Source organism: Pectinophora gossypiella, chromosome 18, assembly GCF_024362695.1.
Source record: "Pectinophora gossypiella chromosome 18, ilPecGoss1.1, whole genome shotgun sequence".
NCBI lineage: Eukaryota > Metazoa > Arthropoda > Insecta > Lepidoptera > Gelechiidae > Pectinophora > Pectinophora gossypiella.
Window position 1 is genome coordinate 10,028,560 of NC_065421.1, and position 17,910 is coordinate 10,046,469.

The 17,910-nt window shown below is 39.3% G+C and overlaps 1 protein-coding gene across 1 annotated transcript; it reads right to left on the reverse strand.

Moving 5' to 3' along the window:
- Positions 1-92: 92 nt before the first annotated feature.
- Positions 93-10,402, reverse strand: LOC126375084 (pickpocket protein 19-like). Its single transcript, XM_050021927.1, has 10 exons — positions 10,326-10,402; positions 7,872-8,078; positions 6,877-7,051; positions 5,801-5,943; positions 5,245-5,368; positions 4,172-4,321; positions 3,249-3,435; positions 2,441-2,624; positions 1,242-1,348; positions 93-360 (listed from the first exon to the last, which is right to left on the reverse strand). Exons 1-10 carry the CDS (start codon positions 10,400-10,402, stop codon positions 236-238), a joined length of 1,479 nt encoding a protein of 492 aa, XP_049877884.1. The 3' UTR covers positions 93-235.
- Between the last annotated feature and the right edge of the window lie 7,508 nt (positions 10,403-17,910).

Here is a 17,910-nt window from a genome sequence, read left to right on the forward strand (position 1 = left end):
AAACAACCCTTGCGTGACATTCGGTAGTTTGAATATTATATTAAACATAATTATTGGAAATATTAATTAAATAGTTCGCACGACAAGCGGGTGTGTAATTATAATAATAAAGTAGTGCATTAACAGGCTAGTTTCAAGGTTAATTGATGTTTATAATGTGTCGTTAGTAATAAAGAGACATTTCTATCTAATGGTGAAATTGGTGCAGATTTAGAAATTCGTAGCGATAACACATCTAATGGTATTTATTATAATTGACACAGAAATGTCGTACGAAACGAACGGTGAAGAAGTACACAATTTCAGTGATGCACACAAAAGTAAAACCGATGACGATTCCGCAGAACCCGCCGACGTTACCTGTAATGATATCGTTTCTTACAATTAAGCTTGTTAAAAATGGTCTAGGGACAGATCTCCGCCATCAAACGCTGAAGCAATTTTCATAAAAAAATATTTTGCACCTAGGTATAGGCATAGAATAAGGAATACTAAGTATGTATAGAACGGCAACTCCCCGTTCCCCACCAGCGGCTAGGCTGGGTCTGCATGGCAACCACGCCGCGCGCGGCACGACTTGCATCGGAAGGCACGTTAAGCCGTTGGTCCCGGTTACTATTTACTGATGTAAGTGAGTAATCGTTACAAGAGCCATGTCAGGGGCCTTTGGCGGCTCAATCATAACCCTGACACCAGGGTTGATGAGGCCGGTATTCCACCTCACAACCCACACGATAAGAAAAAGTACGACGTCTATCTACGTAGATAGCATTCGCTGCGTCTATTCGCGGCGCGGTTGCTGTGCCGCTGTTTTTTTTAAGTACTTAAATACCTGTTTACACATCGAGTTAAATAAAACTTACTCAGTATAACATAACATAAACTGCCTATATTATATACGTCCCACTGCTGGGCTCAGGCCTCCCCTCAATCAACCGGAGGGGGGTATGGAGCATACTCCTCCACGCTGCTCCACTGCGGGTTGGTGGAAGTATTTTTACGGCTAATAGCCGGGACCAACAGCTTAACATGCCCTCCGAAGCACGGAATCATCTTACTTTTTCGGACAATCAGGTGATTCAAGCCTGAAAAGTCCTTATCAAACAAAGGACAGTCTCACAAAGTGAATTCAACAATGTCCCCATCGGGAATCGAATCCGGACCTCCAGATCGTGAGCCTAACGCTCTAACCACTAGACCACGGAGGCTATTAGACCACAACCAAACTAACCAAAACTTACTCAGTATTTCGTACCAATAGTACACGACGTCTAGTCGGACCAAAGTAGCGTCGTGGGTAGGCTGAAATATACTCAGCAGACTCTTGTTATTCAGATTCACGTTGTCGCTGGAAAAAAGACAGATTACATATCTATAAAATTAAAGAAAAAACTGTTTGTCTGAAGATTTTGATGAGAGGATGGTAGCATGTGATATTATGTGATCTCTGCGCGCACTATGTTCTCCATACTCATCATCTCCTTAGCGTTATCCCGTTTGCACAGGGTCCGTTTACCTAACCTGAAGATTTTACAAGTCCGGTTTTTACAGAAGCGACTGTCTACGCCCTAACCCGCGAAAGGAAAACCACCCCAATACAGGGCAGTTCACATACCTCCGAAACGCATTTATCGGGATTGTGGGTTTCCTCACGATGGTTTTTTTTTTACCGCATAGCACGTGTAATCATGAACTATCTTCATGCCCAATTTCATGACAAGCAGAAGTAACTTACACATTTATAAAAGGACTACAGTTTGATTTAAAAAAAAATGGAGAAAAATCTATTTACGGCTAATAAAATTCAAAATTCAAAAATATCTTTATTCAGTAGGTAACATAGTTACACTTTGAATTCAATGTGTCAATTTTTACATAACGAACGTCTCATCCGCCTAAAACTACTGCAGCTTCTCACAACCTGTGTAGCCAGGGAAAAGAAGCTGCAAGAAAAACCTCGGCACAGGGCCCTAGACGTTCTTTTAAAAAAATAAAAAATAAATAAACATAAAATATTGGTATACAATTGAGTAATTGAGCTGCCTAATATCAGTTCTCAGTTCCTAGTAGCCGAGACCAACGGCTTAACATGCCCTCCGAAGCACGGAATCATCTTACTTTTTCGGACAATCAGGTAATTCAAGCCTGAAAAGTCCTTACCAAACAAAGGACAGTCTCACAAAGTGATTTCGACAATGTCCCCATCGGGAATCGAACCCGGACCTCCAGATCGTGAGCTTTACGTTCTAACCACTAGACCACGTAGGCTGTTCACACCTCCACCAACCCGCATTGGAGCAGCGTGGTGGAGTATACCTCCATACCCCCTCCGGTTGATTGAGGGGAGGCCTGTGCCCAGCAGTGGGACGTATAATACGCTGATTGTGTTATGTATGAAAAGGAGATCTATTTTAAAAAAAAAATATACAAAAATACGTACAAAAATAAAAACCTCAAATCTTTCTCCTTGTCTAGACTTTGCATGTCTACTTCGTAAGATTTGGTCCTATGTTGTGTGATCTCGCAGTCCGGGAGACACTTGTCGCAAATGAGAGAATCTGTTATCTCGGTCTCCAGGCCTCTTGTGTCTATCGCGTCAAATGGATATAGGTACAGGAGTTTTTCTTGAACAAAAATAAACACTCAATTCGAAAAACTATAAAAACCAGGGGGTGTAAAAAGGCCACATACCTACTTAGTTACAATTCATCTAAGAAAGCAATATTGCTATTTGACATTTGTTTGCATTGCACACTTACTTTTATATGCGCAAATCTCAAATTGCAAATATTGCTTTTTTGGATGAATTGCTGCCATATGGCCTTTTTAACCCCCCAGAAAATATCACGAACCGTGGTGGCAAGTGTTCAACGGGACCATAGACCTTTGGTTGCTCAATAATAAACTTGGCACCAGGGCTGGCGAGGTCGATCATTTCCCTTACAATCCTACAATATAATAGGAAGAATATTTCGAGCTCCAAACTCGACGAATAAACTTATAAATACTTATAATCCTACTAGATTTCCGCCTGCGAGTTTTTCCATCCCCTTTTCATTCCCTTACGGGGTGTCTTTCAGGATAAACACTATCCCATATTGTTGCCTAGGTCTTAGCTTCAGACCTAGGCGACAAACAAAGAAAGAAAGAAACTTTTTTTGAAAGAAGCGATTTAAGAGCGATAAGTAACATACAGACAGAGTTATATAATTATGGAAGTGTAGATAAAATTGTTGTTAAGTACTTACCTTTATATTTGTTCAAGCATCGTAAGTCCTCCAAAGTGCATGTTTGGAAATTATCGACGGGTGCATAAAAGAAAGGAGTGCATTTACAAAGAGAGTTGATGGTTGCAATCCGACAAAACACTATGCAGGCACTATAAGAATACACCGTGTAGTCTTTTGATATTTCATCATTGAAATAACACTTTCTCTGAAATAGAAGGATGTGCTTAATATAAATCAAACAGCAAATATTAAAACAAAAATAAGCTTTATATGTCCCGTTGTGGGGCCCAGGCTTCCGGCCAAGTAGTTAATGCCACCTGCGGCAAATCTACAATAAGTGACGTCAAAAAAAAAAAAACGGGCCCAGGCATAGATCTCTCCTTCAGGGGATGCCCCGCGCTACTTCACTTTTTTCTCTAAAATGTAGCTGTGTGAAAGTAGTTTCCGACTAAGTAGTAAATGTCATATGCGTCAAAACTATAATACGTCACGTCAAAAAAAAAGAAAATATTACTTAGCTGGGATCTACCCTAAGGTCTCTTCCGTAGCACGGAATCGTCATATTTTTCGGAATAATTTGGTAGTTTCCTAGCTCAAAGAAAAATTATGAAATTCTGATTACTAAATAAAGACAAATCTAAAGGTGACAAAACATGTTTTCTTTTTTTCTATTTCAGTTATTTATGAATTTTAATAAAGTTAATGTGACGTCAACGTTGCTTTTTCATACAAACTCCATAGTAATTTCGTGTTTTGACTTTTAGTAAAAAGTAACTGATTTGACTAGTTGGAAACTACCCTATTATGGTGATTGGGATTATCTAACAAAGTGATTGACATGTATCCAACAGGAATCGAATCTAAGACCTAGGCATATATGAAGAGCTGCACTCTAACCATTACAATACGTATATTCCTAAGATATTTATTTAAGTACTTACCGTTTTCGCGGCATATTTTCTCACTTCATAAGTAGACAGTTGTTTTGAGGACTTCAGTTCTAGGGATAAGGCTTTATTTGGTTCCGACATCCGGTGGATCACCCGACCAGCGTTTGGATCGGCATAATGGATGGGATCGAATATCAAAATCTGAAAAAAACATACATTTTCAGACAATTAGGCTACACACAGGAATCTAAATAAATATATTGAAATCCGCAGTCTATTGCAGAGAAGTACAGACTAAGGCTCAAGGCAGAAGCAGCTGCCCCGCAAGGGCCGACCACTGCCGACAGCAATTGTTTCCATCCACACGAGCAGTTGCCTCTGTTGAGAGCTGCAATTACTTCCCTCAACAGCAAATTGCCGCTTGTGTGTCAGAAGTTTAAAAATTTTCGTCACATTACCAGTGGGTCAAGACACTAGCGCGTCAGGTGTGGCGTCGCCACGGCAGAGTGGCGTCCCTCCTGCATTTCAGTAAATACCATCACATTGTGATCCCTAGTTTGGTTAGGACATTACAGGCTGATCACCTAATTGTCCGAAAGTAAGACGATCCGTGCTTCGGAAGGCACGTTAAGCCGTTGGTCCCGGTTACTATTTACTGATGTAAGTACGTAGTCGTTACATGAGCCTTTGGCGGCTCAATAACCCTGACACCAGGGTTGATGTGGTTGGTAAGTTGGTAATCCGCCTCACAACCCACACGATAGAAGAAGAAGTAAATTCCATTTCGGACGTCGCTCAAGCACTCCATTACACAGGTAATATAACGAAAACTTTACAATCATCATCATTGGCCACAGCATCTATCGTAGATGATTCTTGCAGCACTTGTGAGTCTACGGGTTCCCGCAGCGCCGCCGATGGCTATAGAGCCGTATAGCAGCGCGGCATTAAATAACATAAAAAAACATAAACAGGCTATATGCGTCTCATAGCTGGACACAGGCCCTCCCTCACTCAACCGGGGGTGGGTAAAGAGCATACTCCACCAAACTACTCTAGTGTGGGTATGTGGGAGAGCTTCACAATACTTAAACTACAGTTGGTAAATGGAACAGAACACTCACATCAAATCCTTGTATACTTTTTAACGGGTACGCATAATCGTCTAGCATGGGATCCAGTAGAATGTGTAATCCATGAATGAAACCTGGCACTGACTGTCTCTTTATTTCAGATTGTATAAAATCCCTGGAAAAAGACATAAGTATACTTTTTAAACATGCAAAATTAAAAACTTGTCGAAGTGGTATTTCAACAAGAAAAAAATATACGGTCGAATTCTCCGAACCTCCTCCTTTTTTAAGTCGGTAAAAACAGACAGACAGAGACATCTGAAAATTTCTAACTTATTGATGCAGCCAGGGATCGAACCGGCAACCTCCGCTCAAGAGGCAAACAGGTGAACCATAGTGACTATCAGTGAGGAAGTAAGTTCATTTTTATCTTTCATAAAGCTACAAGATTTGTTAATACAATAAAATTCCTCGGTTTGTTTGTGGGTCTGTGGTTATCAATAATTCCGGCCAAGTAGTTAATGCCACCTGCGGCAAATCTACAATAAGTAACGTCAAAAAAAACAGTTATCAATAAGGCTTTAGCATTAAAGTTGGGTAAACTAACGAATTTTTAAATTTGACGACGTAGTTGAAGATGCAACAGAAGCCTCGGTTGGCGGTTCGTCGGAGCGAGAAGACCTGCTCGCAGTCCACCAGCGCGCCTGCCCACGCGCACCTGATCAGCATATCTTCACACCTTGGAGCCAGCTGGAAAGGAGGTAATAGAGGAATTACTGTATTTTCGAGATTTGCGTTGGTTGGTTGAGGGGAGGACTGTACCCAGCAGTGGGACGTATGTTATGTGATGATTGGTTGTAATTTTTCCCCGGATGACATATACAGGGTGTTAGTGACATCGTAATGAAAACTTTGAGGGATGATTCAGACCATAATTTCTGACGGAAAAATCCACTTGACATTAACACCCCCCTCAGTATTCGTTACGATGTCACTAACACCCTGTAATTTTTCAAATCTAGTAGTTTTGTGCTCGAGACTTTTTCCACGTGGATGTTATGTCGCCTTATGGAGAAAATATCTTTTAAGTTTCTCAAGAAAGTTGTTCAGTTCTGAGGATAGATCCCTCATTCAGCGCTTATCGCTATCGGCCCACTAGAGTCGATTAAATCTTTCAAGTATTATCCTCTCAGACGACGACTTGACCCGAGGTTTGCGCCCAACTGGGCACCCTCTGGCCTGTTGTCTTAAAATTTCCGTAGAGCCCTCAGCACTCTCCATTTGTCCGGCCAAGTAGTTAATGCCATTGCGGCAAATCTACAATAAGTCACGTCAAAAAAAATCTGGGGACAGTCGAATCTAATTCGTACCGCACATTGAAGTTACTTCTTTTACTTCTTATCGAGTGTCAGGGTTATTACTGAGCCGCCAAAGGCCCCTGACATGGCTCATGTAACGACTGCATAGTTACATCGGTAAATAGTAACCAGGACCAACGGTTTAACGTGCCTTCCGAAGCACGGATCATCTTACTTTCTTCTTACTCTCTCTCTCTCTTTATTTCTTTATTTTTCTTCTTTTCTTTATTCTTTCTTATTGTAAAACATTATCTTTATTGAAATGAAACCACTAATTGTACTAAATTCGTCGGTCTGTCCCTGGTTATTGTCAAATAGTACTCACATTTTTCATGACGGGTAAAATCTGCTTAGTGTTGCCTCGGAACTTGTGTATCATTTTAACGAAAACTGGGTGGTTCCTTACTGATTCGTTATACGAATAGTCTATCAGACGTCCCAAGTTGAGTAACATGTTTTCCACCTCTTCTAAAGACTCCTTTTCAGCTAATTCCGGGTACCTGAGGGTGATGAAAACGAATTTCACTTTTATTATGTTATTATCTCAATTTAACAGTCGGTCTAACAGAAAGCTCGGTGATGCATGGGTACTAAGTTCATCATGCGATGAATGTATCTCTGACTACCCCAATGGAGAATATAGTCGTGAGCTTATGTAATGTAATCTCATTTTATATGGCCATGTAATATTATAATCGATCGATTATTTAGTTCCAATATTATCCGCGAACCTCAGACGACGTTCTGAGCCGAGGTTCGCGCCCAACTGGGCACCCTTAGGCGACTCTCACACTGCCCCGCATGATGCACCGTAACGCGTGGATGCGTGTTGTTCCGTTGTAAGTATCTTCGTTTGTATAGAAAACACGCGCAGTCTAACACACAGAAAAATGCATCCAAACGCGTTCATGCGGATCACGCGCATACAAACTGAGAAACATGCACCCTCGCGTGTAGGTGCGGGGCGAGACGCAAGGTATGGCACACCGAATCCCGCAGTGCCGCGCGTGATTTTGGAACGGCTTTGAATGAAATGAGAGCCGCCGTGCGTTAATCAACAAAACGCCTACACGCGCGTGATTGCGTAAAAAACCCGCACGATGATGCAGATCTGCATTTCCGCAGGCACGCGCGTAGGTGCGTCGACACGCAACATGCATCATGATACGGGGCATCGTGAGAATCGCCTTAGGCCTGTTGTCTTAAATTTTGTACCTGGTGAGAGCCCTCACATAGAGCAACACGGACATCCGCGGACCGAGGCAAATCTACAAAAAGTCACTTAAAAAAATGTACGTATAAACGTAATGAGCGTCTTACACTTCAGCAGCGAATTTACTTAAAGCCTTCTTGCTGATTCTGTTGATGTTGCACACGGCTATAGCTGGGAAGTCTATTTGGCCTATGGGGTATTCCGAAGTCTCCGTCGTGACTATGAAGGGCTTGTTTAAAGTTCCAGACCAGGTGTAATGCAGGAAGTACCATCCGGTACCAAACGACACGCAGAAAATTACAGTCCAAAATAATCTGAAATAGAATAGAATAGAAATAGTTTATTATAAAAAGACGCCACAAACAAAACCAAGATAATAACGTCATTTAAAATTCATCATTTCAAATACACATTTTTGTGGGTACTTATTTATAATTAATATTATGTATAGGTAACTATTACATTTAGTATTCCTATGTGGTTTTATACACTTATGTCTGAGAAATATATGAAGTTTTTTTAGATGCTAGTTTACGAAATTAAGCGAAATTGTTTATAAGTAAGTAATACTTATTTATAAAAGTAGGCGATTATCACACGACGGTCGTACGCGCGGTAAGGCGGTTCTCATATGTTAGGAATAAATACAAGTCAATACTACCTCACCGACTGTTTTACTGCCAACCGCGACCGAGTCGTGTAATAATCGCCTTATTCTCATATAGGTATTCAAATTAAAAAATATCTTTGTTCAGTAGGTAACATAGTTACGCTTTCAATCGTCATTCTTTACATAGGTAACGAACGTCTCATCCACCTAAAACTACTGCAGCTTCTCAAAACCTGTATATCCGGGGAAAAGAAGCTGCAAGAAAAACCTATAAATAAGTAGACAAAAGTACTTAGGAACAATTACCCGGCTTTCCCTGTGTTCAAAATTATTTTAACCCTTTACGCGACTACACGGGAATTGCATGTGATTTTTACTGTGTGCATTTCTCTGGCGTGTAGTCACCAAAAAGACCGCATGCAAATCCCGTGGTTCTCGGGTTGGTCTTGTGGCTCTATCACCCTGATACGAATTATGGGCGTGAAGTATAGTAGTAGGCATTTGTATTTAAACTGTATAAAAACAACCTTACCGCAGAATTAATCCAATATTCGGATCGCACACCTGTCTAGCCCCAGCAAGTGAACAATTCTGAACATATTCTATGGCACTTTCTTTAAAACTTCTTCGTAATATCGCCTCTATACCAAGTTTATGCGTAATTTTGTGTCTTTCGCGGCAATTTTCACAAATGGCCATATTTGTATACAAGTGACTCTGTAGCTATGTGATTAAAAAATGAAACTTGGCGTTGAATTGGCGTGTTCAATGTTTCATGTTAATGATAGCTTGTAGTGTTCAACACTTATTTATAAAATGATTATTTACTAGTGAATGCCCCGATTTCGCTTGTTTTATTATAGAATCAGTGTTGATTTAATTACCCGACTGCGGCGACGCAAATGGAGGGTTATGTGTTTGACCGCTATGTATGTATGTAGCACGTTGCCTTAATTAATAAGACCCCGAAATAGTATAAATAAAAATATAAGTTAAAAAACTAAAACCCTCCTACGGAAAAATCACGCTTTAAAAAGAATGAAACTAGAAAGTAGTAAGTATATTTTCCTCAAATTATTCCAAACAGTGTGTTATTTGAAAGAATTTCAGAGCAATACTTATACCTACTTTCTTGTTTCGTACTTTTTAGAGTGTGATTTTTCCGTAGTCGGATTTTAGTTTTTTAACTTATATTTTTTAATGTTTCAATACACGGACAGAGATGAAAAGAAATACGTTGTTATGAGGTCCGCTTGGATTTCGGAATACGCTATGTTGTTCCACCACTGTCCCTTACTCCAATACATAGCAAGTTCTTTCACTTACTTGTAAAGCATCATTAGTATTATAGCGTCGTTAGTATTATAATATGATCTAGTGTGCTAGCGTTATCCCGTTTTCATAGGGTTCGCTTACCTAACCTGAAGATTTGACAAGTCCGGTTTTTACAGAAGCGACTGCCTGTCATTCAAAGCACACTTAAAGCATAGAATGAGGAATAAATAGATACTCCTATGGAACGGCAACTCTCTGCTCCACACCAGAGACTGAGCTAGGGTTACTTCGAAGTCGTAGATCATAATATAATTAAATAATAATAATAATCACTTTATTGCACACAAATTTACAAAACATTTACAAGATAAACTTATTCTAAGGTGGGCAAAGGCGGCCTTATTGCTAAGAGCGATCTCTTCCAGACAACCTTCGGCAAAGGATAAGGTACATTTGTACAGCTGCAGTGTAGCGTGCAAATAAGTAAAATAAAATAATAGACTCATTTTATATATATCTATACACATTCATATATACTAAATATATATATAGGTACTTAAGTAAAAATAAAATATTAGTTACAAGACGATGATTTAAGCAAGAAAAAATTGTGAAGTTTAGTTTTGAATATAGTTAATGACTTCGAATGCCGCCAGAAGAAGGCAAATCATTTCACAAGTGCGCGGACTTCACAGTAAAAGAATCTCTGTAGTATCCAGACTTTGAGAAAGGAGCCTTCAGCACGTTGTCCATCCGCGAACGAAGTTCACGAGAACAGTCGCTACCTAAGAACTGGAAACGTTCCTTTAAGTAGGGAGGGGATCGAGGGTCATACAGCAAGACATGCTCATCCCGCCGTAATCGAATTGGGAGCCATTTAAGTCTACTCCTGTATTCAGACACGTGATCAAACTTACGCTACCCAAAAACAAACCGAATACACAGGTTCTGAAGCCGTTGAAGCTTGTTTAAAAGCTTTTCATTAAGGTCAATCAGACTACAGTCATGAGCAAAATAATGTACCCACTTTAGGACTCTGTCGCACTAACATATTTGACATTTAGTGAGACTTACAGTTCAATTTGTCAAAAAAGTTAATGTGACATGGTACCTTTTTTTTTTTTTTTTGACGTGACTTATTGTAGATTTGCCGCAGATGGCATTAACTACTTGGCCGGACAAATGGGGAGCGCTGAAAGCTCTCACCCGGTACAACGTTTAAGACAACAGGCCTGAGGGTGCCCAGTTGGGCGCGAACCTCGGCTCAGGGCGTCGTCTGAGAGGAAAAATATTTGAAAGAATTAATCGACCCTAGTGGGTCGATAGCGATAAGCGCTGAATGAGGGAAATCGTCGACCACGCCGGCGGGGTCGGTATTCATGGTACCAAAGTGTATACATATTAATGCTCGTGACCGTACATCGGCGTAGTCCAGGTTAGGTACAAGGAGCGATTGCGCATGTTCAACTTTAGTCCTCACGGGGAGTAGATTTTTCCATCTTCTTAGTGACCCTGTAGCAGCAAAAATCTTCCGACTGATAAAATTAAATCTTCTGAATGATAATTAAATTAGTGAAGAAAATACGCAAATGCAAGACACTCCATGAAAATGTTGAATTAATACCCCTCGGTAGTACTAGACATTCCTAGACTAATGTTATTGTTGTTTGACCTTCATAATAGTATAGTCTAATATAAATAAACAAAACTAAGGTATTGGCAAAGAATAACAGTTTCAAACATTCCGACACATAACCATAGCATTTATTATCTAAATAAAAGAAAATTACTATACCCATGGCCCTGACATTGCCTTCGTATTTACAGTCTGTGTATAGAAAACGTTGCATATTTTTTGTAATAAATTAATTAATTGATAAATTTTCTTTCCTGTAATTTTTGGGGAAAATCTCCACTAGACAGGCTTTGCCTAGTGTGGGGTTTTTGGTCAATATCTATCGTGCAATATCCTCTTGTATACTTGTACTATGTTAAGTTTTGCACTTGTAATTTCTTTTAAACCTATATTCTTTGCAAGTATATTAACTCTCGTATACATTGACTTCTTTCACCCTAACGTTGCCTGGCAGAAGTTTCTGTTTAACAATAAGGCCGCCTATTGTGATTTTTTTTTATCCGATTGGTACTGTCCTCTATGTTTATATGTGATTGATATTATATTGTCACTTATCATCAGGTGAGATTGTGGTCAAACGTGAGTATACTTAAAATAAAAAAAAAAAAATATTTCTTTCCAACTTTGCTAACCCCAGCAGCACCAGGGTCTGACGACAACCACGCCACGCGCGACGCGATATATATCGAGGGTTGTCGTACGGCTATTGGTCCGTCGGTATAATTTTGTTACCGTGTCGCGAAGGCAGGTGACATCTGCATACATTTTAATGGCGGCGCGGGTGTGGTGTTCTAGTGAGATATGACCCTTAGTGGTTTAGTTTACCCTATTAGGATTTCTGGGCGTGAATTTACATGAAAAAGAAAGTTTATTCGGCATAAATAATGCAGTGAACCTTTGTTAGAGGTCGATGTACGTTTAAACCTGACCTCAATAAGACCTTGGGTATTGTTCTAATTGTTCTCAAAGAACTTTTTTCAAACAATTGTATATTTAAAAACTTACGCTTTTATTTTGCAGACAATAAGTGAATTGGATAATAACAAATTTAAATAACACACATGGTGGCATGCGCTGTAATGGTGTGTGTACACTGGTACTACTTCTTCTGGGGAAAGTCTTGAGTCTAACATAACGAGTCATGAACTGGATTGGATTGGACTAATGGCTGAACACTTAAAAGCTTCATTCGGTTCTAATAATATAACATAACATTACAAATACTTTATTGCACAAACAGGAAAAAAACAAAAGAGAAATAGAATGAGGACATTAGGCGCCCTTATTGCTAAGTAGCAATGTTTTCCAGACAACCTATCATCACTATCACTAATCACTATCTATCTATCTGATATCTTATCATCATCATCTTCATATTTATCGTAGAAATTCGTATCAAAGTGGTTTCAAAATGTCATCTGATTGTGACTTATGGCTCTGCCCGACCTATTAGGGTTTTCGGGCGTGTGTGTGAAAACAGTCACTGTGGTCCTATGGTTCACCGGCTTGCTTCTAAATCGGGGAGCGTACGTTCGAACCCCGGTACCGTACTTAAGAATAGAAGAATAAAAATAAAATAACTTTATTGCCAGTAACAATTTACATTTGCTATATAAACTAAGTAATTATGAATATTGCGAATACGGGCAAAAGGAAATGGCTCAGCTTGTGCTGCCATGGAGCCATGTTATGGCGCCATCCAGCGCTGGTTGCGATTTCACTAACACAGTTGGCTCGACCATTACAGACGGCGATACGGCTCACCGCCTATCACTTTGTCCTAACAGAAAGCTCTTTGAAGTGTGGGTCTTGCGATGAATGTACCTCTGTCTACCTAAATTGCGATATAGTCGTAAGCTTATCTTATGTAGCCCACCCTATTAGGGATTACGGGTGTGAATTTATATATCTATGTATATATATATAATATTTACATATCTATGTATCTATTAAATATATGTATCTATGTAATATTTACATATATACATATATTTAATTACATAATGGTGCTAATTCCTGTAAATACCATCTAATTTTATTTTAAGTTATATCTGTCATTTTCTTATCCGCCGAAAAAGAAAGGGATGGGTAATCGACAAGCATAAAATTTATGGAACACACGTCAATTTTAAGCACAAATCTAAACCAACCGTCTAAAAATTTTACATCAGTCAATAACCCGACACAGTTAAGTAGACAGCACGTCAAACGGATTGCATACCAGCGACGTACCTTTTGATTCGCACGGGTTATTCATTCATTTACTCATTCTTCCTAAAATTAAGAGCTGTGAATCATCCGTCCCTTTCCTTTTCAACGGATATGAAAATGACAGCTATAACTTAAAATAAAATTAGGCGGTGTCTGCAGGAATCGGGGCCATTGTTAACACTTAGTCACAAAAGTCACAGAATGTTATCATATCATATAAATAATATCACATAAATAATAATGAACCCCCAACCCAATATCCCAGTTCGCTTTGTTCCCATAATCTGCAATAGTCCTACACGAACCGGGGATTGTCTTTGGGTGCACTCCCATAGTGCATACAGGAATAATCGCCGGTTGGTGTCACACCAGATTTAGATTAAATTGTCTTAAGGGGCCTCTACCTGTTGGCTACGGCCCCACGCACGCCTTCCAAAAGTCCGGGACTCCATAGGCCCGAGATATGGAAATGACATACTTACTAATATAATGACATATAATAATAAATAAATAAATAATATTGCAAAATGTTAAAAGTAACACCAATGTGAACGCACAATGGTGCGTAATGACGAAGAAGCTTTTTATTCTGTGGCTACGGCAATTGACCCTTATTGTAAGGCTTTCGTGCCGTAACCATTTACCCTAATTTTGAGGCTGCTGAGGAACGTATTAAGCATTTAAGACGTGAACGTTTCGCCATGTGACGTATTACCATAACCGTAGTTTCGATATCGATAACCTGCTATGCATTTCATCATATACTTTAAGATAATATTGGCCCCGATTCCTGTAGAGACCTCCTAATTTTATTTTAAGTTATACCTGTAATTTTTTTGTCCGCCGAAAAGGAAAGAGACGGATGAATGAATATTGGCCAATACTTATAAAATTTCGGAAGAGTTTTTTAAATTACTGCCCATATTTGACGTGTGTTACATAAATTTTACGCCCGTCGATTACCCGTCCTTGTCTTTTTCGGCGGATGAGAAAATGACAAGTACGTATATTTCTTAACATAAAATTAGATGGTGTGTACAGGAAACGGCACCATTATATAAGCATGTGCATTTTTTAATGCCGGCCAAAGCGTAGCTACAATAACCTATGTAAAAACAAGTACCACCCTGCAGGGCCCTATCTCACAAGGACACCATGGTGGCGGAACCACGGTCACGTACTCGTACCAACAAAATGTCCCGGTGTCTTTGTTGGTGGCACTACCATAGTCGCGCAGTTGTATTAAGTGCTATTTAGCAATAAGGCCGCCGATTGTACTTCTCTTGTCACATTTGTAATTGTTTTTAGTTTTTTGTTTATATGTACAATAGAGCGTTTTTGTATTGTATTGTATCAAGTCCTCCGTGGTCCAGTGGTCGAGCGTTGGGCTCACGAACCGGAGGTCCCGGGTTGGAATTCCGGTGGGGACATACCACAAACATTACTTTGTGATCCCTAGTATGATTGTCCGAAAGTAGGATGATCCGTGCTTCGGAAAAAGGCATGTTAAGCCGTTGGTCTCGGTTACTATAAGTACGTAGTCGTTACATGAGCCATGTCAGGGGCGTTTGGCGGTTCAATAGTGGCCCTGACACCAGGGTTGATGAGATTGGTAATCCACCTCACAACTAGAAAATTTCGTATAAAGAGTACTTCCCCTGGTTGTGCAACTTTATTGCCAACAACCGAATCCCGAATATTTTCCCGCTGGTGGCGCACCCATTAAGGCCCTTAGGCTTCCAACTTTAAAGCACTTTATAAGATAAGGCATTAAGCCATATTCCACTTACGAACGAAGTGAACAACGCCAATAAGTGCCGTATGTAGGTTATGGACCCCGGACGGATAAAAATTTGGGCCTCAACCTAACCTACTTATAAGAAATGAAATAAAATTATTCGATTGGCACATACGATCTTATAAATCATAAAGTATTTCATTACACAACAAAAGCCAAGCACTCAACAAAAAAATAAAATAGAGAACGAATATTCAAGAATTTAATCCCTAATACATAATATTTTTACTTTAATGAATATAAGTACTTATAAATATAAATTTTAATTTATCAAGTATTTAATAACTTTATATGTGTGCAGGCCATGTTGAACCAGTTGATATATCTTAAACGTAGATAAACTGAGGAAAATGGCATTGACGTAATCGTACACGCGCGTCTGAAGAAGAAGATTTAAGACTAAAGTAAGACTGGGGGGGCGGCGGGGGTAAACAGTCGCTGCTAGGGATCGGTTAGTTGCTGTTCTATACGAAACGTAGTAAGTTTATGTTATGTTTTTGTTTTTCAAAGTTCTTTATTAGTAATAATAATTTAAATGTTTCCTCACAAAAACATAGTCAGCGATAACAAAACATCAAATTAAAATAAAACTTTTTCAGGGCTACATAGCCTTTGAAAAACTTATAAGTAAAAGAAAAACATTATAAATTGTATACATCTTTACGTACACTATACACTCACTGAATAACGATTATTTTTGGCTTAGGTAATACCGGAAATTAACGCAAAGGCATTTGAAAATAATGTTATTATATAATATACCTACATATATCTTTTTATTACTAGTAAGTATTATTCCTTATTCTATGCTTAACGCCAAGTCGAAAATTGGGACAGATTCTAATAAGAAAAAAGTTAGGGCACGGGTTTTTACATAACTGAAGTCAGTCACGAGTCTAAAAAGCCCCCTTTATGTTTTGGGGCCTCTGGTCATCGCTCTACTTCGCCCCTGCGTAGCCACAACACTGACACCAATCATCCACTGAGTCGGCAGCTTACACACTGTAAAGTAAAAAAAGAGTAGTTTAAAAAAGTATTCTTGCGTTTAAATCAGGACAAGTTGTGGCAAAAAGACGGACATTTAACATGAGGCGAAGATACTTGGACAATTGATAGTTTCTGTTTTTTATTAATATCGCTTTAATGTGTACTGACTGAATAATATAACCTCGGCTAGGGTAACCATACACTGGCGCTGGGGTGGTAATATTTTTATTATTTGGCAGAATATCAGTCAAATTTTGTAAGTCGTTTTCATATCTCGGGCCTATTGGAGTCCCGGATTTTTAGAAGGGCGCGAGTGGGGCCAAAGCCAACACGTAGAGGCCCCTTAAGACAATTAAGTGGTATTAATAAACTAATCGCAGCTGAGACTGCCTTCAAGATCATGCTCAAGTCCCTGTTTTTATTTGAGACTGTCACATTGACATGATCTTGAGGGCAGTCTCAAAGCTAGATTGGTTTATTAATACAAACCCTAAAGTGTGTGTGACACCAACCGGCGATTATCCCTGTTTGCACTACGGGAGTGCACCCAAAGACAATCCCCGGTTCGTGTAGGACTATTGCAGATTATAGGAACATAGGGAACTGGACTATTGGGTGGGGTTAAATGGACCGGGATACTGGGGCTATTGGGGTTATAGCGTCCTGCTCAACCAGTGTTAACAAACAAAGATACAATTATTATTTGTAATGTTTTTCCTTTACCGCCATACTATATATAGAAGTCCCGGAGCCATTGGAAGGCTTGCGTGGGGCCCAAAACCAACACTTAGAGGCCCCTTAAAACATTTTAATCTAAAGGTGATGGTACACCAACTGGCGATTATCCCTGTTGTCTTACATTTTTAATGCGGGACATCATTGACCAGCCATATAGTTAGGTAATGCCACCTGAGGTAACTTATAATAAGAGATATGACAAAAAATATCTACTCTGAACCGGCACACGTGTTTGCATAGATTGATGAATGAGGTGAAAACAGGCAAATATGATTAAAATAGAAACAACCGAAATTCCTTAGTTTCTGCTTTATTTCGGGGAAATTTTAATATTCGTGAGTTTATAGTGGTTATCTATGCATGTACATGTCACCCTACACATCCAAATAAGACGACACAATATTTTTTACATACAAAATTGCCCAGACACTTGTCACTTTCGCGCTGAACTGAATGTTTCATAAATAATCAAATTCATATAAGAAAAGCGGCGTCTTGTCGCACGCGCAAAATTGTGAGCCGTTTTTACTATCTGCGATTGTTTCTTATGGTAAGTCTGCGCCACGTACGAACCTTTTGCGAATTAAATTATCGGCAAGAAATTTACGAACAAGAAAGGCGATGTCATATTTTTATGGGAAATGTTGTCTTGTAAGTTATAATATCAAATTCAATTGTTTCGGAACTTTCGGACACTAAAAATAATTAGGCTATGTTTCAAACTTGTCGATATTTCTCCCATCAGGTGTCGCTACTGTTGAGTTTTCTTAAATTTTGTCAGTTTCCTATTCTATTGTGTAAACAGGACATATTGTTTTGGTTTATATTTTACGCTAGTAACCCCGGTGCGTAGCGCTGTTATATTTATTGCCTAAAGATCGGAAAGATGAA